Source organism: Mirounga leonina, unplaced genomic scaffold (assembly GCF_011800145.1).
Source record: "Mirounga leonina isolate KUSES-001 unplaced genomic scaffold, KU_Mleo_1.0 Mir_170, whole genome shotgun sequence".
Taxonomy (NCBI): domain Eukaryota; kingdom Metazoa; phylum Chordata; class Mammalia; order Carnivora; family Phocidae; genus Mirounga; species Mirounga leonina.
Window position 1 is genome coordinate 4,770,829 of NW_023270433.1, and position 25,743 is coordinate 4,796,571.

The 25,743-nt window shown below is 56.4% G+C and overlaps 1 protein-coding gene across 15 annotated transcripts in view; it reads left to right on the top strand.

Moving 5' to 3' along the window:
• The window catches only part of RAPGEF1 (Rap guanine nucleotide exchange factor 1), a 113,582-nt gene extending 90,095 nt beyond the window's left edge, over nt 1-23,487 (top strand). For 11 of the 15 annotated variants that reach the window (XM_035015566.1, XM_035015568.1, XM_035015572.1 and 8 more), the window contains 15 exons: nt 3,131-3,403; nt 4,270-4,362; nt 6,190-6,275; nt 9,206-9,317; nt 10,995-11,070; nt 13,288-13,372; nt 15,003-15,095; nt 15,964-16,149; nt 16,869-16,953; nt 17,094-17,188; nt 18,523-18,601; nt 18,694-18,795; nt 20,002-20,099; nt 20,908-21,036; nt 21,325-23,487. In XM_035015566.1, the coding sequence (XP_034871457.1) occupies nt 3,131-3,403; nt 4,270-4,362; nt 6,190-6,275; nt 9,206-9,317; nt 10,995-11,070; nt 13,288-13,372; nt 15,003-15,095; nt 15,964-16,149; nt 16,869-16,953; nt 17,094-17,188; nt 18,523-18,601; nt 18,694-18,795; nt 20,002-20,099; nt 20,908-21,036; nt 21,325-21,475 (1,743 nt within the window). In that variant the 3' untranslated portion in view covers nt 21,476-23,487. The remainder of the gene's footprint in view (nt 1-3,130; nt 3,404-4,269; nt 4,363-6,189; nt 6,276-9,205; nt 9,318-10,994; nt 11,071-13,287; nt 13,373-15,002; nt 15,096-15,963; nt 16,150-16,868; nt 16,954-17,093; nt 17,189-18,522; nt 18,602-18,693; nt 18,796-20,001; nt 20,100-20,907; nt 21,037-21,324) is intronic. The other 4 variants (XM_035015562.1, XM_035015567.1, XM_035015574.1 and 1 more) reach the window with 2 other exon arrangements.
• The last annotated feature ends 2,256 nt before the right edge of the window (nt 23,488-25,743 follow it).

Here is a 25,743-nt window from a genome sequence, read left to right on the forward strand (position 1 = left end):
CCCAGACTGGTACTTCGGCAGGTGAGGGAGGAGAGCTGAGAGTGTTCGTCACGTGCCGCCACCCTGCTCAGGACTGCAGAGTGTCAGCTCAGTAAATCCACACAGACCCTCCGAAAGGAGTGCTGGTGTTTTCATCCCCGTTTCATTTATTTTTGTTTGTTTTTTTATTCAAGTGTAATTAACATACATTAGTACATGTTTCCATCCCCGTTTTAAAGATGAAGAAACCAGGGTGCCCGGCTGGCTCAGTCAGAGGAGCGTGCAGCTCTTGATCTCAGGGTCGTGAGTTCGAGGCCCACGCTGAGTGTAGAGATGACTTAAAAAATAAAGACGAAGAAACCGAGGCTCAGGAACTTCAGTTATTTACCCAAGGTCACACAGGTAGAAAGAGATGGCCCAGAGCCCAGTCTGTGTGACTTGAGATTGTGTCCTCAGCAGTCACCCTTGTACCATCTCCCAGAAGAGGCACCCACGGTGTGTGTGAGTCGGCCACCCGACTCAGATCAGAGCTTGTTCAGAAGGTCCCATCAGACTTGGCAGCATCGTGTGATCGTGCAGAAACCGCTTATGTAGATACGTCGGGTGCTCAGTCACTGCAGGGCCTGGTGGAGTGCTGAGTAAGCTTACGTTGGGGGGTGGGGGGGTCAACGAGGGCAGTGTCAGGACTCTTGAAAGAACTGGCATATCCCTCAGTCTGTTCAGGCTGCTCGAACCCAGTTCCACAGACTGGGTGGTAATACACAGCACGGTTCTAGAGGCGGAAGGTCCAAGGTCAGGCTGCCAACAGGGCTGGTGCCCCTTCCAGTCGCAGACTTTTTTTTTTATTAAAGATTTTATTTATTTATTTGCGAGAGAGAGAATGAGAGAGAACACATGAGAGGGGGGAGGGTCAGAGGGAGAAGCAGACCCCCCGCCGAGCAGGGAGTCCGATGCGGGACTCGATCCCGGGACTCCAGGATCATGACCTGAGCCGAAGGCAGTCGCTTAACCAACTGAACCACCCAGGCGCCCAGGTCGCAGACTTTTCATTGTGTTCTCACATGATGGAAGGGCAAGGCATCTCTCTGGATCCTCTCTTATATGGCACTAATCACGTTTACGAGAGGTCTTAAGAGCCTCCCAAAGGTCCCCACCTCCTGATACCACCACCTATGGGAGTTAGGATTTCAGCATATAAATTGAGAGGTACAAACATTCAGCAACATTGATCTTAAACTAGTTGAATTCATGCGCAAGGGAGAGGCCTCTGTCAGATCTCAAGGCAGCAGCTACCCTTGGGGATGCGCAGGCAGGAGATCTGAGAACCTGGCTCCTGCGTGAGACCGTGAGACCGAAGCCACTGCCTGAAGCGGCGGTGTGGGCTTCCCTCAGGGTGGCCTCCCAGGACCAGGCCCTGCCATCTGCTGGCCAGTGCGTTCCCCCACACTGTCTGTGGCCTTTCCCGGCCAGTGAGAGCCTCACTATGGGGGGACATTTACCAGGAATGCACTGGAGAGTCCTAGAAGCCAAACACTTTACCCTACTGCCATCCCCAGCAAGGCCTAGGGTGAGTCCCCTATGCCTGGGTGGTCACTGGGAAAGGCCGGTGAAACGTGGCACCTGGCTGATGAGGGCACTGTGGATACTCCGGCGCCTCAGCCGCCAGTATGAGAGCCTCGGAGCCGGGGATCCCCTCATGCAGCTCGTTCAGAAAGAAGGTTGGGCACGGAGCTTCTTACCAAGAAGCCAAACCTTCAGTGTCTCACTCAAAACACGGATGGCACTCCCCACCGATTCGTTTGGCCACGTACAGGGTTGGTCTTGATTTGGGGAGTTAGATGGAGAAACAGAATGTGTGAGAGGGAGTAGGCACCATGGGCAGGTGTCCTGAGTCTGATGTAAACCATCCAAGCCGAAGGAAGCTTTAATCAGTCCAGCCAGGAAGGAGCCAGGGCCAGGCCAGCAGCGGGTGGGACGGAGGGGGGAGCGTGCCTGTCACTTGAGTTGTGGCCACTCTCAGTCCAGGGCAAAGTGTAACTTTGTAAAACCACCTAAGGATGTGAGTGGCTTTAACCTCCTGTTTAAAATTGTATTTCTTCTTCCTCCTTTTCCTTGTCCTGGGTTCTGAAAATCCAGTGGCAAAATGCAGAGAACGTTTGAGTGAGTGATGTGCACATTTGCGTTGAACTTGGCTCTTGCCAGATTCCAGCATCTATAGTGGGCAAGTGGGCCTGGCAAGGACTTTGGATACAGACCCTTCCACATGCCCCTCTCCCATTACCCTGTGACAGCATCAGGTTGTCAGGCCCTTTATGGGACATGGCGACATTGTCAGGTTCTGAGCCTGGTGGCCCCTGGTCCCAGAGCTCCTCTGTCCCTCCTCCTGCAGCAGAGCCCAGGCCTGGACAGTGCTCGTTGACTAAGAAGCTGCGGGCATTCACTGTCACCCCTCAGCCTGGCTCCAGGCCTCTCTCTCGATGAGAATCTGGGAGGGTGTACCCTTGCCCCTGTAAGGTGGTATCAGAAGGCTTGCAAGCCCCTTCATTTGTTAAAAAAAAAAAGGGGGAAGATTGTATAGGAAGGGGCATGAACTCAGAAATTCTTAGCATTTTGACAGCACGGTCCTTCCAACCATTTTTAAGGCCTAAACCTTCCCTTCCAAGAGCATTTCAGGTGGATTACGGTATTTAAAAGGCTGTAGTGTTTGACTTTTAAGGGATAAAACCAGAGATTCATGCAGAAGATTCAAAATGAGTAAATAGGACCCAGGCGTCTGAGTGCACATACTGAATTTAGCCACAAGTTCTGAAGGGATGAAGGCATGGGTTGGGTTTGGCGGAGCAGAAAGTGGGACCACCTGGACAGCATGCAGGGCTGGCTCTTCTTTGGGGGTGCCCGCGTCCTACTGTTCAGACGCCGAAGAAGGGGCTGGTCGGTCCTCAGGCCCTTCTTAAGGGAGGATGTGCCCGGGTTGGGGAACCTCGGCCAGAGGAGTGCGGGGGTTGGTTTGGCCTGGTCGGTGGTCCTCATTAGAATTACTGTGAACAGCCTGCCACAGTTCAGCTGAGTTAATCTAATGACTTTTTCTCTTGTCTGTTTTCTTCTTCCCATCTTCCCGTTTTTGTGTCTGTCTTCCGCCTTGATTCTGTAGTATAAATCTGTGTTTAGGTCCTACTCCCAGGATTTCGTGCCTCACAACCAAGCTTCCGTTCAACCTTTCCTTCCGCCTACCTCCTCTTCCTCTCCACATTTCCCACCCGTCCACCAGTCTCAGAGCTCTGACTTAGCGGTGCCAGCCGTAGCCAGTCTGCCTCCCAGCACCGTGGACGGGCCTCTCTCATCTTCTCAGGAGAGCAGCTTTCATGGGAACACTGTCCGCCTTCCTTCCGAAATCTCTCTCACTGACTCGCCCCAGACGCCTTCGGTGAGAACTCAGCGCACACCCCCCTCCACGTGGGGCCGCCGGATGGCCGTTCACGAGCCCGCCGTCTCCGCCTGTCACCGGTAGCCAGGCCCGTTGCCGGCACGTGCCCGTAACAGCGGGGCTAGGTCCGGGTCCCCGGAAGGTCACAAAGTGCAGTAGTACCCTGTCTCCAGAACAGAAAAGGGAACCTTCCGTACGAAGTTCCCGTCAGATGGGGAATCTGATTTTCCACCAACGGATTAGTGACCACTTAGAGACAGTCCTCGTGCGCAGGAGACAGAAAATGCTCCCGGTTTTCCGTTGGGTTGTGTGTTAGAGAAAGCTACCGACCCGCTGGGAAGACAGATGCAGACAGGACCCTGACAGAGGTCAGAGGTGGTGGCCTCTGGTGCCGCGTGTGCTGCTGACGGAGGGCCTGCTGCCTGTGCCGTTCCGCTCGCTGAGTTCTTCATCGGGGCACGGGGCCACCACCTTGCAGGGTGCAGGGTGCAGGGCGCAGGGCGCAGCCGCGTGTTGACTTGTCTGGTGTTGCCTCTCTCCCTCCCCGGCCCGCCCGCCCGTGGCGCTGGGAACCCCTCTGGGGAGCGCAGGGAGGAGTGCGCCTCCTCAGGGCAGTTTGAACGGCCCTCCCCCTCTTTGGGGAAGATCCAGCAGGAAAGTTACGTCCCCTGTAACACAGGCAAGAGGTGGCAAAGCAGCAGCGTCCTCTGGCCGGGGGGAAGCTTCCCAAGGAGCAGCGAGGGCCCGCCGCTGCCCCTTTTCCTCCCCACGGGAGGAGGGCCCCAGGCAGGGCCAGCCCTCTGAGCCGTGCCGGCTGCCTAGGGGGCCTGTCACATGTGCACTTGCTCTCATCCTGTCTCCCCCAGAGTGAAAACACCAGTGAGGAGGCTGGTGAGGGTGAATACATCAGTTTGTATTCCTCTGGCCAGGGCAGCGAGGAGCTGGCTCACTCTCGAGGAGTAAGTAACCTCGGGGCTGCCTCGTGCATGTGGCCTGGCCTGGCAGGGTTGGGCCCTGCTTCTGCCTGGCTGAGCCTCCCGGTCGCTAGCAGGCAGGCTGGGGCCCCGCCGCCTTGCCGAGAGCCAGCATGGCTCCGTGGGGAGAGGACGTGGCTCCTGGAGGAGGGCCTCTCTCTGCTTTCAGTGCATGTGGCACTCTTCAGGCCACAGGGGTCTTCTGGAAATCTGCAGAGGCAGCATGGTGTTGGCCTGGCCACACATCGGTTGCTCTCCGGGATTTCTTTCTGTCCTGTCTTCTGGTGTTGAGGTCCATCTTCCGTCCCCTACCCAGAGGGCAGGAGTCTTCTCTCCTACACCAAGCCTCCCGAGCCTTCGCCCCCTCGTGCTCCCCCAGCACTCTCCTTCATCCCCACAGGAGCAGCTTCCTCAGAAGCCGGGGGGGTCTGGCAGTGAGCCCCTGCTGTGTTAATGCACCTCCCTCCTGAGAGCGTAGGGAAACACCTGATGTGGCCACCTTTGGCTGACTTCTGTCCCGGCTCGATATGGCCGTCTGCTGAGCAGTCAGCTTGCCGGGCTTTGCTGCAGCAAAACACGAACAAGTTCAAAAGCTTCAAAAAACCATGAGTCCCTTGAGAGGAGGGGCCATGAGGCCTCGAGTCCTCCCTGGTGATCAGCTCCCAGGGCCAGCCCATTGAAAGTATGGTCACTCCTCGTAAGATGCACCCCCCCACCAAGGGCATCCCCACAGGATGTTAGCTGTCCACACAAGGCGAGCCCCACTTGAGGCATTAGCAAGTCCTAGAACACGAGTTTTCACCCCGGTGGGATTCGACCCTGTCCATGGAAGCTGTTCCTCTTCTGATGTTCGCTCCTCACCTGTCCGCTCTGCTGACCTGTGCCCCGGCATCATCCAGCTTGGCCTCCACACAATGGAGCCTACCCCTAGCTGGCCTTCCGTGGCTCTCCCCCCCCCCCCCCCACCCATGACCACGGTCAGTGCTGACTTTTCCCCAGAGCACTGTCCCTTAGGATAATCTGTGTTTCCATGCCGCCCTGCTCTCTGTTGTGGCCTCGGTGGCAGACCAGGGATGCCAGATAGCCATGTTGTCACTGAGTGGGATGGGCCCAGATGCCCAGGGCCAGGCCGCTGGAGGAGAGGGGGTTGCACTCATGCGCTCGAGCACTTAGACCCCTTGGAACTCTACTGGGAGGCAGTTGAACGTGGCAGTCCTGAGGACTTGGTTTAACTAGGAAGTCAGCAAAGGTTTGTTGCACACCGGCGGGGCACCGTGGTTAAAGACACAGGTTTTGGAGGCAGACAACCCTGGGTTTGAATGCAGGCTGCAGCCTTCTAGCTGTGTGGTCTTGGGCAGGGCCTTCAGTCGCTCCCAGCCTGTGTGTGTGTGTGTGTGTGTGTGTGTGTGAGTGGGCACAGTGATGCCAGTGAACAGACAGGGTCTTGGTCAGGGCCGGGCGAGAAGAGGTACATGAAGCCCTTAGCACCGTGCTTGGCTGAGCCTGGCCGAGTAGTGGCAACCGTGATAGTCCTTTCTCCTAGGAGGTGCTTGGGATGGCTTCATCTAGGTTGGCAGCTGACAGAGATCCTAAGTAGGGGCACCTGTCACTGTCCATAAAGGCAAGATGCTAGTCCGAAGAGGGCCTTGCCCTTCCTGTGTCATTAACCACATTCACGGTTACCTTGTTCACATATCGGATTGCTCCATAGGAACTTGCGCTCAGAGGCCACTTGCAGGCAGGAATGCTGGGAAACAGATCCTCCCAGCATGGGGCACCTGTCACAAACCCACTACTGACTTCTCCTTTCAGGAATCACCAGCTATGAAAGACGGACATCCCAGAGATCCCTCGTCGGCCAGCAGCGCGGCCGGGAAGGAGAGCAGAGACGGTGACAGGTAGGGAGTGACCAGGTGGAGCAGGTTCCCTGAAAGCTGCAGGCCCGGCTGGGGAGGGCGGCCCCTTGCCCACAAGCACGCCAGGCCTGCGGGAGCTTGAGGTCTACACCCTTTCCTTTCTTCTGACTCGCGAAATTGTGTGTGTTCAGGGTAGAAAACATGGCAAGTACAGAAATGTGTGAGTCAACCAGATATGTCACTAATAATCCCACCCTTAAAGACCTTCATTCTGGCATGCAGTCTGCCCTACTTCCTGATTATGTGCTCACATATGATCTACTCTACAAATGACCCATGACAGTCTTAAATCCCAGGCCAACCTTCCTCGGCCTCTTCCAAGTTCAGGCGCACTAAGGGGGTGTCAAAGACGCCCGAAAAAAACTTTTTATTGTGAGTTACTAGATGTGGTGTGTATATTGTGTTGTTAAACCATTTGAAAGTAAGTTACAGACATGACATTCAGCCCCTAAATACTTCAGTGTGCCTCCTAAAATATTTTAATTTTTTAAAAAGACTTATTTATTTTAGAGAGAGAGAGAGAGAGCATGTGGGGGTCGGGGTGTGGGCAAGAGGGGGAGAGAGAGAGAATCTCAAGCAGATTCCCCACCCAGAACAGAGCCCGACGCAGAGCTTGATCTCACGACCCTGAGATCATGACTTGAGCTGAAATCAAGAGTTGGACGCTTAGGGCTCCTGGGTGGCCCAGTCAGTTATGCATCTGCCTTCAGCTTAGGTCATGATCCCAGGGTCTTGGGATCCAGCCCCGCATAGGGCTCCCTGCTCAGTGGGGAGTCTGCTTCTCCATCTCTCTGTACCCCTCCCCTGCCTGTGCTCACTCTCACGCTCTCTCTCAATAAAGAAATATCTTTAAAAAAAAAAAGAGTTGGATGCTTAACTGACTGAACCACCCAGGCACCCCTCCTCCTAAAATATTTTAAAAGCCTGCCGTATTACAATACCATCATCACACCTAAGAAAATTAATAATATATTCCCTCATATCATCTGATATGCAAACCATCTTCCATTTCCCCAGTCCTCCCTAAAATTAACTTGTGTAGCTTATTTTTTTTAGAACCAAGACCAGTCAGGAGTCAGTACATTTAGTTGTATGTCTCTTTAATCTTCTGTAACATTTTTCAGTATTAGCACAAGTCACACCTGACCAGGTTTAGAAATATGTAGTAAATTTCTCCATGTGTAGGGCCTGCAGATCCACCTTGCCATCCGCAACTTCATGTTGACATCGCCTTCTTAGTGAACTGTTCTACAAGTTCAAGCTTTTCCTCCCTCTCCAGACCAAGGTTCAGCTACCTCTGGGGTTCTAGGCACAGAGCCAGGCAGTACCCACTTGTCAGGCCTAAGCATAAGTGGTTGAAGAGGTGGTAAAAATAAAATAGCAAGAGACAGGAATAAAAACAGAAAGCATTCATTCTGTGGGGGCCTGCTGTAGAGGGCTGCCCGCCCAGCCTGCTGGTGGCCAGTCCTAGGTGCTATCCATGTGGAGTCTGCCTGATCCGTCTGCCTGGGCTAAGATCTCCCCACGGGTTAAGCAGGGGGTGATGGGTTTTGTAGTTGAACACCTGGTAGCAAACGGTGTCTGCACCAAGCAACTTGAGCCCACGGGTTCTGCCTCCAGCCGCACTGAACGCGAGAGCACCATTTTTCAGAGTTGCAGATGGCCCTTGTTAAAAAAAAAAAAAAAAAAACCAAAAGGATGAGCACATTGACTGCTTAGAAGCAATTATGAAAATGTTGTCCTCTTTCCACAAAGGCCAGAGCGCAGACCCGACACTGAAGGGACATGTAGCAGATGGTTCTTCCCAGGACCGTGTGTGATTTTGCTCTGGGCCATCCTTGCCTTACTGAAGGCACAAATTTTTATGTCTCACATACTCAGGGTTAAAAATGTGGCCTATGACCACAAGGCCGGCATGGTGGAAATCATCAGAATAAAATGGGGATATGGGAGAAAATGCCAGGGAAGCAAGGTGCCTGCACACAGCGTCCGTCTGCTCCCGGAATGCCCCCTCGCTGCCCCACATTTCCCCTCTGCTGGCGGTTCTCTCCTCCTCCCCCTTCACCAGCAAACTCCTGCTCAGTGCCGCAGGTCTCCGCTCGGCTGTCCTGCCGCAGGGGCCTGCTGCCCTTCACACCGGGCTGGGCTTTCTGCTCAGGCTACTGCCCCTACCGCTCGTTTTAACATCAGTCTCTCCTGCTGCACCCAGCACCCCAAGGGCAAGGGCCAGTCCCCCTGGTTCATGCTTCTCAGTCCGACAGGTGGCCCTTGGAAAAGACTTGAGGAATGACATTAATAGCCATGCAAACTCTCCCAACCTGCTTGCCCTCTTGCTCTTCCTGTCTTTGAATACTGACTGTGCATATGGTGGCCTTGACAGAGTGACTGATCCCATCACTTATTTAAATAGCTCAATGAAACCTTCTTGATCTTTTTTTCTTCTTTCCATTTTTTTTTTCTTTATTCTTTTTTTTTTTTTTTAAAGTAGGCTCCACGCCCAGCATGGAGCCCAACGCAGGACTTGAACTCATGACCCTGAGATCAAGAACTAAGCTGAGATCAAGAGTCAGATGCTTAACCCACTGAGCCACCCAGGCTCCCCAGTCTCTTTCTTAATCCCTTCCATTGACAGAGCATCCACAGAGAGCAAGAAATGTCCCAAGGTCACAGAAGTCATCAGTAGTGGCGCTGGAAATCCAGTCCCTGCCCTGGCTTCCGGCCTCCACTCAGACCCCCTGTGCCTGGGGGTGGGGAGCAGTATGGCCTTCATGTGGGAGCTGCAGTTCCAGGAGAACCTGTTAGGGGCAGTCGTAACTCGTAGTCACGCAAAGGGCCATACTGCTTCAGCACCCTGGTGTCCCGGACCCCAGTGTCTGCTGGACCCTTGCAACATAAACCACTTCTCTCTCTAGGGCCTCAAGGTCACCAGATGGTTCAGAGTTGGCTCGATCGGAGGAGGAAGTGGATGAGCTGTCTCTCATCGACCACAATGAGATTATGGCAAGGCTGACACTCAAGCAGGAGGTGAGTACAGGCCTTGTGCGGTCTGGTCCATAAAGGGGGTGAGGGGGCTTTAAGGACAATGTAACCTTGAGGTGTCTCAAACAGAAGGACCCATGCAAGGCACCAACACATGAGGTGGCCACCCCACATTTCATGGGCTCTGTGCACGGCATTTATCCTGACCCATGCCTGGGCCACTGGGGGTGCTGAAGGATCCTGGGCAAATGGATGGTCTCCTGGAGAAAGTGCACTGTCCCCTTCTCTGATACTTCTAGAGAGTCATCTTGGGCAAGTCACTTAACATCTCTAAGCCCCAGAGGACAGGACTCTGGAGGATATTATAACAGTGAAACCCGTGTAGGGTGCTCAGCATAGAGCCTGAGCGTGGTGAGCCCTCAGCATAAGCTGCCTTCACATTCGTATTGACCGAATAACCCACTGTAGTTTCAGTGGGAGGCACAGTCTGATTCAGAAATCCCTGGCCTGCAGCCGCCTCTGTCCTGTGGCTTGTCAGGAGGGCCTTGTGCGATTCTGGAAACACAGAGGAACCTCTTAATGTGATAGCCCCGACCCAGCCCTGGGGAAGTGACTGTGTTTCTGGGCTCCGGCTCCATGGCAGCGCACACACAGACACACAGACAAGCAGGCGGATTCTGCCCTTTGCACAGTGCCAGGCTGGGCCGAGCGGAACAGGCAGGGCAGGCGGGGACAGTGGGGCAGCCGGCTTGTCCGCAGAGAGAAGTGATGCTTCGTGACCCTTGCCAGAAAGTAAGTCCTTCTGAAAAATCAGGTCCTGGGCATAGCTACCCTCAGCCTTAGCTGGAGATCCAAGATGCTCTCGGGACTCTGGAATCCAGGGGTGAAAACACGGATGCCCTGGAGAGGCAGGTGCATTTCCAAAATTGAGGGCCGTGAACCCATGGGGGCTCGTGAGGTTGGTTTCCTTCAGAACCAGAGGTTGGGGGTGGTGCGCTCAGGCAGGCCTGGTGCTGTGCTCCCATTCCTGGCCCTGCTGACCGCTCGCTCTGGCTTATGGGCTAAAGTTTCTGTTTGCCAACATGAAAGTAAGACTTTTTACTTAATTGGCAGAGGGCAGCTGGTATCACAGAAGCGACATCAGGCACAATTGAACGTCTTTGTGACACTTTACACTCCTCTGAGGGCTCCCTGTGGAATTTGTGAGGTTATGACAAGTGACTTCTCCTTGCACCTAGAGAAACAGATGTAAATTTAGGATGGCTTGCTGCAGTTTTAGGAACGTGACCGTACTTGGAAATAGCCCTGCTGCCTCTACAGTCTTCTTGGGAGTGGCTGGTGGCAGTCCTGCCTGCCTCCCTGTGGGTCCCACCGTCCCGGCAGGAGAACTCCCCTCCTCACCTCCCTGCCCCCTGGGTTGGTGAAGAGGGAGAGATCTAATGGGGCCATCGTCCCCCAACTCTGGAGTGACCCAGTGCAATGTGCCCTGGTGTCTGGACAGCTCCCAGGGCCGTCCACCCCCCGAGGGGGGGTTGGGGGGGGCGGGGGGGGGGGGGGGGGGGGTTTGGCCGGGGGGGGGGGGGGGGGGGGGGGCGGAGGGAAGGCGGCCCGGGCTCTCCGCAATGCAGCGGCTTGGTCATCTCGTCTCTGCCTAGAACTTTCTGATCCAACTCTCTTATGGTTGAATTCTGCTCCATGCCCTCCTTTGCTTTGTCCTTGCAGGGTGACGACGGGCCAGACGTCCGTGGCGGGTCTGGAGATATCCTACTGGTGCACGCTACTGAGACAGACAGGAAAGGTGCGGCAGTGCTCTGGGCGGGGGCCTTGGTCTCTGTCACAGCCCTTGGGGCGGGCTGGCCCCACAGCCCTCCGGAGGTCAGAACGTGGTCCTGGTGCCCGCGGCCACTGTGCGGAGAGCCCACCCTGGGGATGAGACCAGCCCTCTCAGGGTGCACCCTCCACGGTGAAGGGTCCCCAGAGGCGGCAGAGGGGAAGCTGCGAGCGCAGAACCTAGTTAGGTGCTCCGCCAGCGGCACCTCAGGTAACAACACGTAGGTAGCTGTTTCAGCGCTTCCTGAGGTCTGACCCGCTGTGTTATTCCAGACACTAGACAGGATTTCACTCGTGGCTCCACAAGCAGACCCCAGCACGTGTTCTGTCCGGAGCCCAGTCTTAGAGCAGTGGTGGCACCGTCCTAGGACGGGCTTCTGATCCAGGGGAACTGCTGTTGGGTGGACTCTGCTAGCAAAAGCGCGCTCACTCCACCTCGGGTTCTGGCAGAAAGCGGGAGAGGAGGTGCCATGACCTTGACCTCCGCCAGGACGGGGGAGGGGTGCTCCCCAGACTCCTCTCCCTCTATGTCTTTGAAAGTTATTAAAAAGGGGATGTGACAACAGTATTAAAGCCAGTTCTGGGAAGAATTAAAATGCCCCAATCCTGAAACCCTCACCCACCAACATTACTTTTATATATGACCATGTCCCTGTTTTTACAGCAGATTTCCCTGTTACACAGAATGATTCTGGGAATTTTTAAATTATGAAAGTAGTACAGAAATGGTCACATTGCAGAGAAGTTGGAGAATAGAGAAAAAGAAGAAATAACTCCAACAAACCACTGTAGCCACTGTTTTGCCTTCTGCGGTTTCTTTACCCCTGGTTTCTCTGGACTAGGGCAGAGCCCGGTCCTGGGGACTGAGTTCAAAGCCAGGCACGCCCCGGCCCGGCCCGGCCTCAGCTGACCCAGCTGTTTGAAGAGGTCCCCAATGGACAGGGAGATGCGCGGAGCTGATGTGAGGCCGTGCTCAGGAGCAGCCCTCGCTCTGCTTCTCTGCAGCAGACCCTCCTCGACGCGAGCCTGAGCACCAGCCCCATCTGGGCGAGAGGAACAGTTTTCATTTTTATCTGAAGGACTGAGGTGGGAGCTGGCTCCATCCTCAGGTTGGAGCAGCAAGCCTTGCTGTCCTGCAGCTGCAGCCAGCTGCAGCCCCTGCCAGAGGGAGCCCCGTGGACAGGGCAGTCCAGAGCCTTCCAGGTGGCCAATGGTGCCCAGGAAAGGAGGCGCTGCCACCAGCTGGGACCTCCACTTGATCTCAGTCATGGAGAGATTCTGAGGCCGCAGGGAACCAAAGTCATTTGTACATGGATGGATGGTGGAGGTAGAGGCCCTGGGCCACATAGCACGTTCCTTGGGCAGTGGCTTCCTGTGGACCGGAGACCACCCCAATGCTACTATACTGGATCGCCCACGGCTTAGGGCATGCAGACTTGGATCTGTTCTTCCAGAAGCAGGCAGTGGCCTCTGCTGGGCCCATCTCTGCCTCCTCACCTAGCCCGTCTTTGAACAAAAGCCCCAGTGGGCAGTGAGCTGGTGAGTTAGGATCTAGGAAGGAGGAGTCTGAGCAGGATGCTGTTGGGCCATGCTCTGTGCTTCCAGCCAGGCCCACCCCTGCACAGACTCCAGACCCCAGATGCCAGAGCAGGTGTTGCTTTTGCTTTCGATTGTCCTGGAGGTGATTGGCCAGGGCACAGGAGCCTGCACTGCTCCGCTGGAGAAGCAGGGATCCTCTCGCTTCTTCCACCTGGCGAGCTGGGGGATGAACGAGAGAAGACAGGAGAAGGGGGTCCGTGTCCAGAGAAGAACAGCCTTATCTTAGGTCTCTCAAGATGTGGAAATTCCCAAGATTTTTGTCCAGGAACAAAAGAGCTGGGGACATCCCGTCCCATTCCCCCCACTTCTTTCAAACTGTGCCCACAGAGCCCCGCCCTGCAGCTCTGGGTCGGGCTTGCTCCTGCCATCTAAAGTATCACCTGTGATTTAGCCTCAAAATTCTGCTGATGAGTTTGAATTATTTTTTCTATGCGCACAATTACTACCCTTTGAATCATCGAGTCTTAGGACAGATAAGAAGCTCTTGATGTGTGGTCAGGGATGGCAAGTATGTGTGGCAGGCGAGCTGCCCATCTTTGTCTCCTGCCAGTGGCAGGCATCGCTCATCAGTTGTTCTTCACTCTAGATTTGGTGTTGTACTGTGAGGCCTTCTTGACCACCTACAGGACCTTCATCACCCCGGAGGAGCTCATCAAGAAGCTGCAGTACAGATATCCTTTCCCGTAGTCCCCCAGCCCCGGCCCCACACCCCTCCCGGCATGGAGCCTTCAGAGCCAGCCAGGAGAGAGAGGGCCTTTCTTGCCTGCTCCCCCGCGCCCTAGCTTTGGGACCTCAGGCCGGGCTTCCCCTTCCAGTCTCCTTCCTTGTCTGAGTGCTGAGTGAGATGATAGGAGGTGCCAAGTCACGGGTGTGCTAACAGCTGCTGTGGTCACTAGGAAGCCCTGAAAAGGAGTTAGAAGGAACTGACCCACCGCGAGAGGGAGAATGCGCTCAGGCCCCTGCAGAGGCCCAGGTCGCTGGCACCTGCAGCTTCTGAGCCGAGCCGCAGGCCATTGAGGTGATAGGTCCCAAGCGTGCGGGGCTTGTGGGAGTCAAGACTCCCATGAACAGCCTCGGGGGAAGGCACAGCCACTCCGCCTGGTGGCAGACCCAGCAGTCGACAGAAAGACCATGTCCAGACAGCATTGGCTCCTACCCGTCACCCGTATCTGCGTCACGGGCTCACCCTTCTGAGGACGACCATGCAGTAATGGTTGAGGATGACCCCAGGCCCTAGGACCCAGCGTCATTGACTTTCTCTCAAACCTGCTCCTCCTGCGGAGGCCGACCTGAGCTGCTGTAACAGCGGGCCACCTCCCCATGCCACAGCCCACGACTGCCATCTGCTGGACAACTGCTACTGCCCGGGGCAGGAAGTCCTGAGTCCTCCAGGCTGTCCCCCTTCCCTTCCTGCGTGCCCTGAGGCTTGGCCTCTTGTCTCCTCCGGACCCCTGTGGCCCAGCCCTAGAGGACCTGGTCCCTCAAGATGGAAGTAGACAGCCCCCACTGCAGAGACTTGTTCTCTATAGCCTCACGCGTTCAGTTGCTCCCAGGCCTGGCTCAGCAAGTGATAGTAACTCACACTTGTTGAGAACTTCCTAGTGTCGGACGGGATGCTAAGCCCGTGCACGTGAAGGCTCACTTAATTATAAAACTGCTTGATATATTATTACAGTATTATAGATGCTGTTAAATTACTACCTATTACGTGATTGAGGAAACAGCCTCGGAGAGCTTAAGTGACCCACACACACTCCTGAGCTCAGGTTCCCAGCCCCTACCCTGCGTGGCGGCTACAGGCTCTGGGGACAGTCCTTGGTGCGAGGCTCCTTCCTGAGCACCCGTGGATCCCTGGAGAGCAGGAAAGACAGCCACAGCAGAGGATGTGAGAGGATGGTGAGAATCTTTGCCCCTCCAGGCGGAAACCACGACTTTGGCAAGGAGCTAGAGGTGGCCTGGTGTGTGGCTGCTGAGGGGAAGGGGCGTCTGAAGCTACGGAGAGACGGCAAGAGTGCAGGAGGCACCTATGGACCACACCGCCCCCCCCCCCAGTCCCATTGAGAGAGTGTTTAGGGCATTTGGTTTTTGACCACCTTTTTCCACCTGAGGCTCAGCAGGGCAGCCTGCAACGTTTCAGTAAGTCCCATGGGAAGCTTGGGAGGACCCGACGGAAAGGCAGTGGAAGCGGGGCTCGTGTACATCATAAGCACCCTGGAAACGGCAGCTGGGAGAAGTAGCCCTCCCCTGTCCTCAGCCCACCCCTGCCTGTGTGAGAATGGCTTTCCTTAACCTACACTCCACGTACGAGAAGTTTTCTCCCTTCGCCGACACATTCAAGAAGCGTGTCAGCAAGAACACGTTCTTTGTGCTGGTGCGGGTGGTGGATGAGCTGTGGTGAGTGCTTGTGCCCAGGAGGTGGTAGGGACGCTGGGGCACCCCAGGGTTCCCCACCGGGGCTGCAGGCTTCCTTGCTGAGCTGGGGACATCCCGTCCCATTCCCCCCACTTCTCTCAAGCTGTGCCCACAGAGCCCCGCCCTGCAGCTCTGGGTCGGGCTTGCTCCTGCCCACCTGAACAAGACCCTTGGGGAGAATGACCCAGCCACAGGCCACACCGCTCTCCTCGTGGGGGCCGTCCCTCGCACATGCAGCATAGCCTAGTCCCCCCAGACTCAGCACTCACCGTCACCATTCATTTAACAAGCGCACGTCCAGCCGCTCAGTCTCCTAGGTCTGGAGAGCCGTGGTGAAGGAAACTGCGGGCCCTGCCTTCAAGGCACTTCCCTTCTGCGGGGAGGGTGGCCTCAGCCCGGGACAGCACTGAGACCGCCGGGCACAGAAAGCGCTGTGCAGAGGGAGTTCAGGAGCGGCCTGCAGGCGGCTGCTCTGAGGGGCTGGGGCCTCGTAGTGATTCACCACCCAGGCAGGACCAGGGGCCTCCTCTGGGACAGGATCGGAGTGGGAGTGTCTCCGTGGCCCCGGGCCCAAACGGGGGCCCTGGAGCTTGTCCAGTGCCAGCGAGCATTTACTGAGAGCGGGGCCATTCGTGTCACCAGCAGGACGGGACCTCTCCTGGCACTTTTGAGGCTCCGGGTGGCCATCCCGACACCTTTTCTTGCTCTTTTCCCTGAGGAGGTTTCCTAGCCCTGCTGGTCGGTGCCATGTGACCCTTGGGTATTCTGAGGTGGATTCTGGGCCCGATGGCAGCCGTCCTCTTCCTGGGCTGTGTCCCGGCCCCTCACTGTGTGGCCGTTGGTCCTCTAGCCTCGTGGAGTTGACAGAAGAGATCTTGAAGCTGCTGATGGAGCTGGTCTTCCGCTTGGTGTGCAACGGGGAGCTCAGCCTGGCCCGCGTGCTCCGGAAGAACATCCTGGACAAGGTGGACCAGAAGAAGCTGCTCAGGTGTGCCAACTCCGACCAGCCCCTGGCAGCCCGGGGGGTAGCCGCCAGGTGAGCCACCAGCTGTCTGCCCGTGGCTTCTCCGGCCCTCCACGGGAGTGGTGCCCGGTAGCCACCTCCCCAGCCCTAGAGCCTCTCTTCCTGGTTCTGCCCAGGCCCTGCAATGGGTTGGGGTGGTCTTGTGGACAACCCAGTGGGTTCGCCAGGGGCTGGGCCTCTCCTCCAGGGGGTCATGATGGGTGATTTAAAAAAACGCCCCTTTTTAACCAGGAAGTGAGGAAGCAGGGCGGGGGGCACTTACTAGGACAAGGGACAGGTGAATGCATTCCGGGCTGTGGTCAGCTCTTGTCTTCCCAGCACTAACACGGTAGCTGTGAATTCTTGACCACCCCCACCCCACCCCCCGGGCCATCCTGAACATTCCTAACCTGTACAGGCTCTAGTCTGTTACCTGCGTCCTAGTCATAGATGTTGAAGCATCACTTCCTTGTCAGCGAGTTTCAGTCTTCATCCCTGGGGAGCCATCTCTGTTCCCGCTGGGCCCCTCAGGCAGTGGGACCCACCCGGCAGAGGCACCACGGTCCCCGGCAGGAATGCAGTCTGGTCCTGCCCTGCCACTGGTCAGCTCTGAAGCTGCCGTCGTCCTGCCGTGAGGCCAGGCTTGGGGCGGCTGCTCGCTCTGGCCGCCCGGCTCTGAGGCCGCAGGACGGCGCCCAGCCAGCTCCCGCTGTCCCTGTCCCCACCGCTCATCTCATGCCTCTGTCTTCTAGGCCGGGGACTTTGCATGACTTTCACAGCCATGAAATAGCCGAGCAGCTGACCCTGCTGGATGCTGAGCTCTTTTATAAAATAGAGGTATGGCGTTGAGCAGCGCTGGGAAGAAGGCTGTCCCTTGCCCCGGGGTGAGCAGCTGCTGCTGGTCCCTAAGCAGGAGAACCTGCCCATCGTCGGGAAGCCAGAGGGCTCCAGCTCCATCCGGTCTACTTCTCTTTCAGATTCCTGAGGTTTTGCTTTGGGCAAAAGAGCAGAATGAGGAGAAAAGCCCCAACTTGACCCAGTTCACGGAGCACTTCAACAATATGTCCTACTGGTAAGAAGGGGCGGCTGTGCGAAGCCCCGGTTTTCTATCGCAGCACGTCTGGCTGGGTCCCTGTGCTCTCCTTCACACAAGGAGGAGGTGCCCTTTTCCTCCTAGCTCCTTCCGAGACCGTGGGCATTACTTGGGAACTGCAGGCAGCAGAGAGCACGCTGGCTGAGGAGGAGCCTGGGACGGGGAGGAGAGCCGGGATCGATTAGTAATGTCTGCCATAGGTGGTGGCAGGGGTGGTCACTGCGCCATCCTGAGCTGGTCACGGTCCAGCTTCCCACTGCCAGGCGGCCTCAGGGCTGAGCCTCACACGCATGCTGCCTGAAAGAGAACAGCAGAGGAGTGCCTTCCCGTTAATACTTGAACTAGGCCTGAATTCTTAAAGCAAAACGAAGCCCGAAGCTACACTTACCCTATAATATGTAAAGAATGGTCAGCTTTTCGAGATGTGACTTCAAGGCGCCCCCAGCCTCTCTGCGTCAAACAGAGGATGGTCAGAGCGTGGTAGCCACGAAGCCTACTGCTGCCACTGACGGAACATCCAAGATGTGTCAGACGCTCCGAGGACTGCTTGTTGGCGGGAACCTGGGTCATGTCCCACGTTGCCGGCTTTTCTGCCACCACAGGAAGTGCCGCGCTCCTCAGCAGCGTGAGCTCAGCCGTAGCAAGCCGCCACAGGAAGCAGGGGCTTGCAGGGCAGACGGAAACTGCACACGGCCCTGAGCCCAGCCTCCGACCCAGCCCCCTGCTGGGCACACGCCTCGGGGTTCCAAGGAGGAGGTACAGGGGGGCCCCTCTGAGCCATGGTCCTCAGGGTGTGCTCAGGGCAGGCACCCTTCACTGGGGCCAAAGACAAGCAGAGGCAGCACCCCATCTGAGGGGACTGGCCGTGGCCGTGTGAAGCCAGAGGGTCTCCAGGGCACGGTGAGGTCCGCATGCAAGGCTGGCCTTGGGGTTGCTGCTCAGATTCTCAATGTGCCCTCCTAACCCACATGCTCACTCGTCTCCTGAACTAATCCTGAGGCCACATGAGGAGCATTTCCAGCCCCAGGGGTGCTCAGGTCAGCACTTGTCAGGGAATCTCTGCTTGGATGTTACAAAGCCTCCATCTGCACGCACGGCCCGAGGTCCCCATCAGGCTTTGTGACCTCTCAGCCCATCCCTGGGATGCTGTGAGCTCCTCGAGAGCAGAAATGGGGGGAGCTATGCTTGACACCTCAAAAGCCCTGGGCATGTGGTGCAGGTGTCCACATCCCTCTCTCTCCACTAGGACCACCTAGGGGTCTAGAAGGAGACCAGTCAGTTCAGCCATCTCTTTTTCCCATGGGTTCCTGCAGGGTCCGGTCAATAATCATGTTACAAGAAAAAGCCCAGGACAGGGAGCGGCTGCTGTTGAAGTTCATCAAGATCATGAAGGTAACTGTGGCTGCCCTCCCCAGAGTCTCCTCCTTCGGACCCTGCCCAGCAGCCCTGGGCCAGCCTCACGGCTGCCTCCCCTCTCTCTGCAGCACTTACGGAAGCTGAACAACTTTAACTCCTACCTGGCCATCCTCTCAGCCCTGGACTCGGCTCCCATCCGCAGGCTGGAGTGGCAGAAGCAGACCTCGGAGGTGAGTGGCGGGGAGGGAGGAGGTGGGAGGCCCGCCCAGCCCCTGGAGAGCCAGCTGTTGGGGAAGGTGCTCAGGTATCTGCTCAGCTGCCAACCACCCCCCAACCCCCACCCCTGTTTGCTGTGGCTAATCTCCAGTCTTTGGGCCTGAAGGGGCTGCGTGGTTTGTGCTGGGCTTATCCCCTCACAGGGTCCTGCTGCCTGGGCTGCAGGATCATACCTGGGTCCCTGCTTCACTGCTTTCTTCCTTTCTTCCTTGCACCCATGCTTCTGGAGGTGCTGTTCTGGGCTGCCAGCAGCATTAGTCCTTAGGAACGTACTGTACAGGACAGACCTATTGATTTCTTTAGGGTAATTGCCAAAGGGGAAAGGATGGGGTCATCTGGCCCGTTCGAGGGTCGGGGAGGTCCCCTGAGGGATGGTCAATCACACCAAGACCCAAATAGGAAGAGTTTGCTGGGAAGAAAGGGAATTCCGGTCAGAGGGGACAGAAGCGTCTAGAAACTGGCACACTCAAGCAGCAGGACGGGGGCCAGTGTGGCTGTGTCACTGGGGAGGGGACCTGCTCTGGACCAGGAGGGCTTTGCGGAGGCCTGGCAAGGAACTAGACCTTTATCCTTGTGTGGGGAGGTTCCTTGAGAAGAGAGGCAAAGCCCATAGGGGCTGGGTGTTAGCTGGGCCACCCAGGTGTTCTCTTAAGGGGTGACATAAAGAGAAAGTTGTAAGTCTGTTGTATGGAGAAGCATGGGACATTCACACTGGCTGCCACAGAAACACCTAGGAGGTCCTGAGGAGGTGACACTCCGGGTCCGAGGCAGCTAAAAGGTGAAGAGGCAAGCAGTGGGTGGGAGGGGGCAGCAGCAGCTCAGCGAGGTCACCTGCTAAGCCTAGTCAGCTCTGCCTGGAGCGCAGCGAGGATCAAAGGCAGGCTGGGAGCCAGGGATGGCACCATTCCTGGTGTGCGTGAGAAGCCTCCTTGGGCTACGGTGTGGGGTGGCACCCAGCAGGAGGCCTGGCTCCAGGCCCTCCGAGCCGTGGTTCTGCAGCAGGCATATGCGGGCCTGGGAGCCAGTTCTCCGCAGCAGGCCCGGTCTCCCTGTAGCCGAGGCAGGGCCCAGGGCTGGGCAGCGGCGGGTGGGTCAGGGAGGAGGCTGGCACTGGGGCCCCAGCATGGTCTCAGCCCTCACACACTATCCCTCCCGCCCAGGGCCTGGCCGAGTACTGTACACTGATCGACAGCTCGTCCTCCTTCCGCGCCTACCGGGCCGCCCTCTCCGAGGTGGAGCCCCCCTGCATCCCCTACCTGTGAGTAGAGCTCCCTGCAGGTTTGCCCCCCGGCTGCTCTGGGGGAGACATAGGTGTAGATACAGAAACCCTCCCTTAAAGGTTTCCAGCTCAGACGATTAGACTTCTATTTTAACTTTAAACTATGTAACAAGGAGCAGGTTTTACTTTTAAAACAGAAAGGACGGGTCCAATGTAAACGGTCCTGCTGTCCCATCTCCCAGTCCCGCTACCGTTTCCTTCCCGCATCTGCCAGGCTTCCCCCCACCAAGGGTCCTCAGACTTGGCTGCACCTTGCAGTCAGTCACCCAGGAGCCCTGAGAGCGTTTTCCCAAGTGTGAGCCATGGCATCGAGGAAATGGGGGGTTTGGGGAAAGCAGTCCTAGTCACATTAGCTGAAGGAAATAGTGGAAAAAGTCAAAGCTAGACAGGTTTCTTTGTTGTCAGAGCCCTTGCTAAGCTGGTAGATACTGGGAACCTCCATGAGGGGGGCAGAAGACTCCACAGTGGCCCGGGGTGGGGGCTGCCCTCCCAGAATGCTACCCTGCTTTCCCCTGGGGGCGGCCGGCTGGGCCCCCTCGCTCACCTTATGGCTTCACATTCTCTGTAATGAGAAGCACCTGTTAACAAAGAGGCTGTCCATGCCTCCCTCCCCCCCTTGGTTTTGGGTTATTTTTTCCTATTCATGTATTTTACAAGGCTCCCCTGCCGTACCTGAGCTGGCTTTCCCAGGGACCCACAGTTTCTAGGTCAGGAGTTCACGCAGGAAGAGACCAACACAGGCCAGACGTGCCCTCCGAAGCAGTAACTGGGCTCTCCATCCTCCCAGGGGGCTTATCCTGCAGGACCTCACCTTTGTTCACCTGGGGAACCCAGACTATATTGATGGGAAGGTGAATTTTTCCAAACGGTGGCAGCAGTTCAACATCCTGGACAGCATGCGGTGCTTCCAGCAAGCGTGAGTACCGGAGCGGGGAGGGGACGAAGGAACACTGGGGTCTGTGGAACGGGGTCTGCATCCAGAGATGGTGGCCAGCTTGTTCTCCACACAGCACATCCAGGGAGGGTGCAGGGCGTGGGCCAAGAAGTGGGGGCTCCCTGGGACAGCATGGAGAGGGGCGACCAGGCTTCTGCTGCCAGCCCTCTGCCTATGGGGAGCTCCGGTGCCGGGACCGTGCGCATGGCCCCTCCAGGAGGCCGTCGGGCTGCTGGCCCCACACCGGCCCTGACTGGAGGCCCCCCACAGGCACTACGATATCCGAAGAAATGATGACATCATAAACTTCTTCAATGACTTCAGCGACCACCTGGCGGAGGAGGCCCTGTGGGAACTTTCTCTGAAAATCAAACCTAGGAACATAACAAGGAGAAAAACAGACCGGGAGGAGAAGACCTAGAAGTAGGTGCCGTGAGTGAGGAGAACGCTCGAGAGAGGCTCCGAGGGCGGCTCCGAGACCGGGAGGGACTTTGGACCTGTCCTCAGGCAGGCTGCACGTGTCCCGGGCCCAGCCAGCCCTCCGCCGTGCGGGGCAGGAGCCCCAGTAGCTTCCTGCTGCCCTCCGCCGTGGGAGCGGACGCCAGGCCCACCGTGGAGCCAGCAGGCAGGTCTCGTTCCTGATTTGTGAACCCGTGGTTTGGTTTTGGTTTTGGTTCCTGCTTTCACTTTGTATTCCTCTCTCCTCCCCCCTCCCACTCGGGAACAGCACAGGGAGATGGGCAGACCAAGGCACAGTGGGACACTCTTCACCCCTCCCTACATTCTAGGGTCCTGAACCTGCTGAAATGACAAGGGTGGCGGACCCTGAAAGGTGGGGGGCTGTACCCTGGGGACCTGGAAGCAAGGGGACTTCCAGTCGGGTGGGCAGAAAGCAGAGAAGACCGGGGAGGCTCCTTTTACTTTCCCTGCCCTGCTTTTTAAATGCAAGATGGTGTGAGCTTTTGAGGTGACCCAGAGAGGTTCACCTGGTGGCCTTTCAGTAGGCCTGGGGCTGGCGCTCCCATCACAGTACTGGCCCCAGAACCGTCCTCTTCCCATCCCTTCATCTCCCCGACCACCTGGCGCTTTGGGGAGCTGGGAAGAAGATGGAGCAAGGGAGGACGTAGGTGTACCTGAGCCGGGGCCAGGAGTTCCGGGGTGAGTGAAGTTGGAGAGTGGAGGGGCCTTTCTGTCCTGGGGAAGGCCGGCAGACCCCTCTTCTGTCGTTTGCTGTGTGCCTTAAACTCCATCTCCTGTCCCCCCGCCCCCATGGGCTCCCCTCCTACCCTGCTCCATCCTGGTGGCGCCAGGGGGGTGCTCCTCCACCCTTTCCACCAGTGCGTAGTAAGCTCTGCCCGGGGAAGGACAGGAGGTCCCTGACGGATGGGGGCGCCTGCTGAGGCTGAGCGGCCCCGGCTCCTACCCTGCGGCGCACTTGCTCTCTCCACCTTCCTTGTTGGACACAGTGCTCGCTGGTGAGGTGGGCTGTCGGAGGCAGGTGTGCAGGGAGGTCCTGCACACGGGCCAGGCCGCTGCCCCCACACCCCTTGGGTGCTGGTTTGCGTGACTGAGTGCTTGCTTCTCCTGGGCTTGGGACTTGGTCAAGCAAATGCCAGGATCGAACTTCTTAAACAACCATGTCACTTTGAGTCCTTCCTGAGTTTTGAGCAGCTTTCTCCGCTCTTGTTTTGGGGTCCTGGACATAGAGGGGAGGACACCCGTGAACTGCCAGTGGGGTCCCCTCGTGTAGCGGGCTGGCCGCTGCAGGCCAAACGTGTCACTTTCTTATTTAAAGCGTGTGGTCTTTGTTCTTCAGCAGTGTGGGGTGGGCTTGGTGCCCACTTTGAGTCCCCTCACTGCGGTCTTGTCTCCCTTCCTGTCTTGCCCCCCGCCTGGCCCAGCTCTGCTGGATGCTGCTGCGTGCGGGGGGCCACCATGGCCCCAGTACTAACACGAAGTCTCCGCCTCACGCACCCGTCAGCAGATGGGGGGGGCTTTACTTGCCCTCCCCTCTCCTCTGGGAGCCCTGCCAGGTGGAGGGAGCAGTGTTGGGGGGATGGGGAGCCCGTGGGTCAGGGTAGCCCCTGCGTGAGAACCGCAGGGGCCGTGGGTGTTTAACTTATTGGCTGACATCCTTAAGACATCCTCCCGGCTCTGGGAGTTGCCCCACCCTGTGCCAGCCCCGCAGCCGGGCTGTGATTGGTCTTGGGGACCAGGACCGGGTGTCCCTGCAGGTGGGGCTGGAGCCAGGGAAGGGTGGGCACGCGCCAGGTCAGAAGGAACCCAACTCTTCAGAAGCGCCTCCCTCATGCCTCACCCCGTTACGTTGTAATATATATATATCCCCACTAACCTGGCTGATAGTGGCATCTTCCTGCAGACATTTCAAACCTGTATTTTATATGAAAGGAAAATAAACACAATGAAAGCTGCGTCCAAGTGACAATCCGAGCTGCCCCTGCACACGTCCCAGTTCCCACAGCCGTGTGCCACTGTTGGGGCCATTTGGGGAGGGTGGGACAGAGTCCACCGGCCCGTCTGGAATTTTCCCTCCTCACTCTTGTGCTCTGCAAGTGGATTAATGCAGAAGTCCTTCGCTGCCCTCCCCCTCCCCCAGCGTGCTGGTAAAACTGAAATTTCTAGGGTGGAATTCAGGGGGCAGAGAGGTACCTGGAGCGACTTTTCAGAGCCCCTAAAGCAGGGTCTTTGAAAGCACACCTTCTGTAAGATTCCACCCCCCCCCACCCCCAAGGCAACACGCACGGGCTCGGCAATGGCCCCATAGGGTCCGGTCTTTTCTCTGTCTGACGTGGGCTACCTCTCCTCCACTCATGATGAGCCGTGGACTTAATCCCAGCCTGTGTGTCATCCCCTTCAGTGTCCTGCTCATCTCCCAGCATCCAAGAGAGAAGCAGTCAGCTGCTGAGTCCTCTACTCCCCACCAATACCAAGAACCAGCCTGGTCTGGCCCTAACCTCCCTGCAGGTGACTAGGAGGTCCCAGGCCAAGTGCGGACATCTGGGCTGAGCCTGCCACCCCCAGAGGGGACTAGGAACCTGCATGCTTAACCCAGCAACTCAGGAGGCTCAGATGACCTCAAATCCATGTCCAGCCATGGGTGGTGCAGGGCCAGTCTTCTGAGGGTGTGATGGCCCCACCCGGTTCCCTCCAGCAGGGTGAGAGGCAGAGCCTGCACATTCATTTAAACCATCACTCACTAATTTGTTTCATTCACTAGGGGTACATGATTTAGGAACCTGGTCAGGCAGGGTTTGGGTCATTCTAGTCCTGCATTTGCTGGGGACGCACTGGAGGAACTTCTAATAAGGGCTCTGGTCCTGGTTCTGCAGCTGATAGGTAAGTGGCCCCCGCTCTGTTTCCCAGTTTTTCCAGCTGCGGGTGGGGGTAATAACAGCTTCTACCTCACAGGTCTGTGAAGGCTCAGGGAGTTAATACCTAGAACAGGGTCTGGCAAGATTATTTATATGCACATACACACAGATCCTGGGTCTCAAGCAGTCTGCAGACCACTTTACTTCATTCACTCCTCTTAACCAAAAATCCCCCCACCCCAGCCCCGTGAACTATCACAGCCATGGTAAGTGCTACAGAGAAGAGGTACTTGGTTTACGTCAAGTCCAGATAGGCTTACCAGCAAGTTGTCCTGAACAAGTAGCTTCAGTCTTACACGCACGCCCCTGAGAACAAAAGGGGAAACACCTCGCAACTCGTCTTGAGTAGAATAGTCTTGACATCAAACCCAGACAACAGTCCAAGAAAAATTACAGGCAAATACTTGCACAAAATTTCTAAAATAATCTTAGCAACCCCAAACCAGCAGCATATAAAAATCAGTACTCCCTGGCCACGCTGGGCTTACTCACAAATGCAAGGATGGAATGTCAGTAAGCTGGTGAACGTTCTAGATTTCTTATGCTCAACAGCTTATTTGGGTGCCCACATCCAGAGCACCTCTCCTTCCTGGGCACAGGGGAAACTCTGCTTCCCAGCCCCCTGCAGGGAGGTCCATGAGGAGCCAGACACATGTCACTTGGGCCTGGGAACTCAGCAAGTGTGCCACCTTCATGCTCACTCTTTCCCCACCATGACACACTTACTTAGATGGCAGAGTTCCAAGTGGAGGGAGACCAGACAGGGACCACCCCCAGTGTCCTACACTAGACTATACATGAATAGAAAATGAACTTGTGCAAACTAACCTACTGAGATTTCAGGGTTTATAAATTTTCACAACATGGCCTAACTGCTCCTGAATGCACCATATTAACAAATTAAAGGAAGAACACCATATAATCACCTCAGTCGTCAGAAAGGCCTTTGTTAGAAGTGCAACACCAATAATTTTTGTTCAAAACTCTTAGAAATCAAAAACTTTCTTAATCTGGTAAAAATCTTCCAAAAATCTTATGCAAACATTATACTTAACGTTAAAATACTCAGAGCATTTCCTTTAAAATCAACAAGTTAAGGATCCTACTTGTACTGGAGACTCTAGCCATGTGGCAGGAAAAGAAAAAAAAAAATGAGATCACTAAGAAAATCTCCTGGGCTGCCTGGCTGGCTCAGACAGTAGAGCATAAGACTCTTCATCGCAGGGTTATGGCTGCAAGCCCCATGTTGGGCATAGAGCCTACTTCTAAAAAAAAATGAAATTTAGGGGTGCCTGGG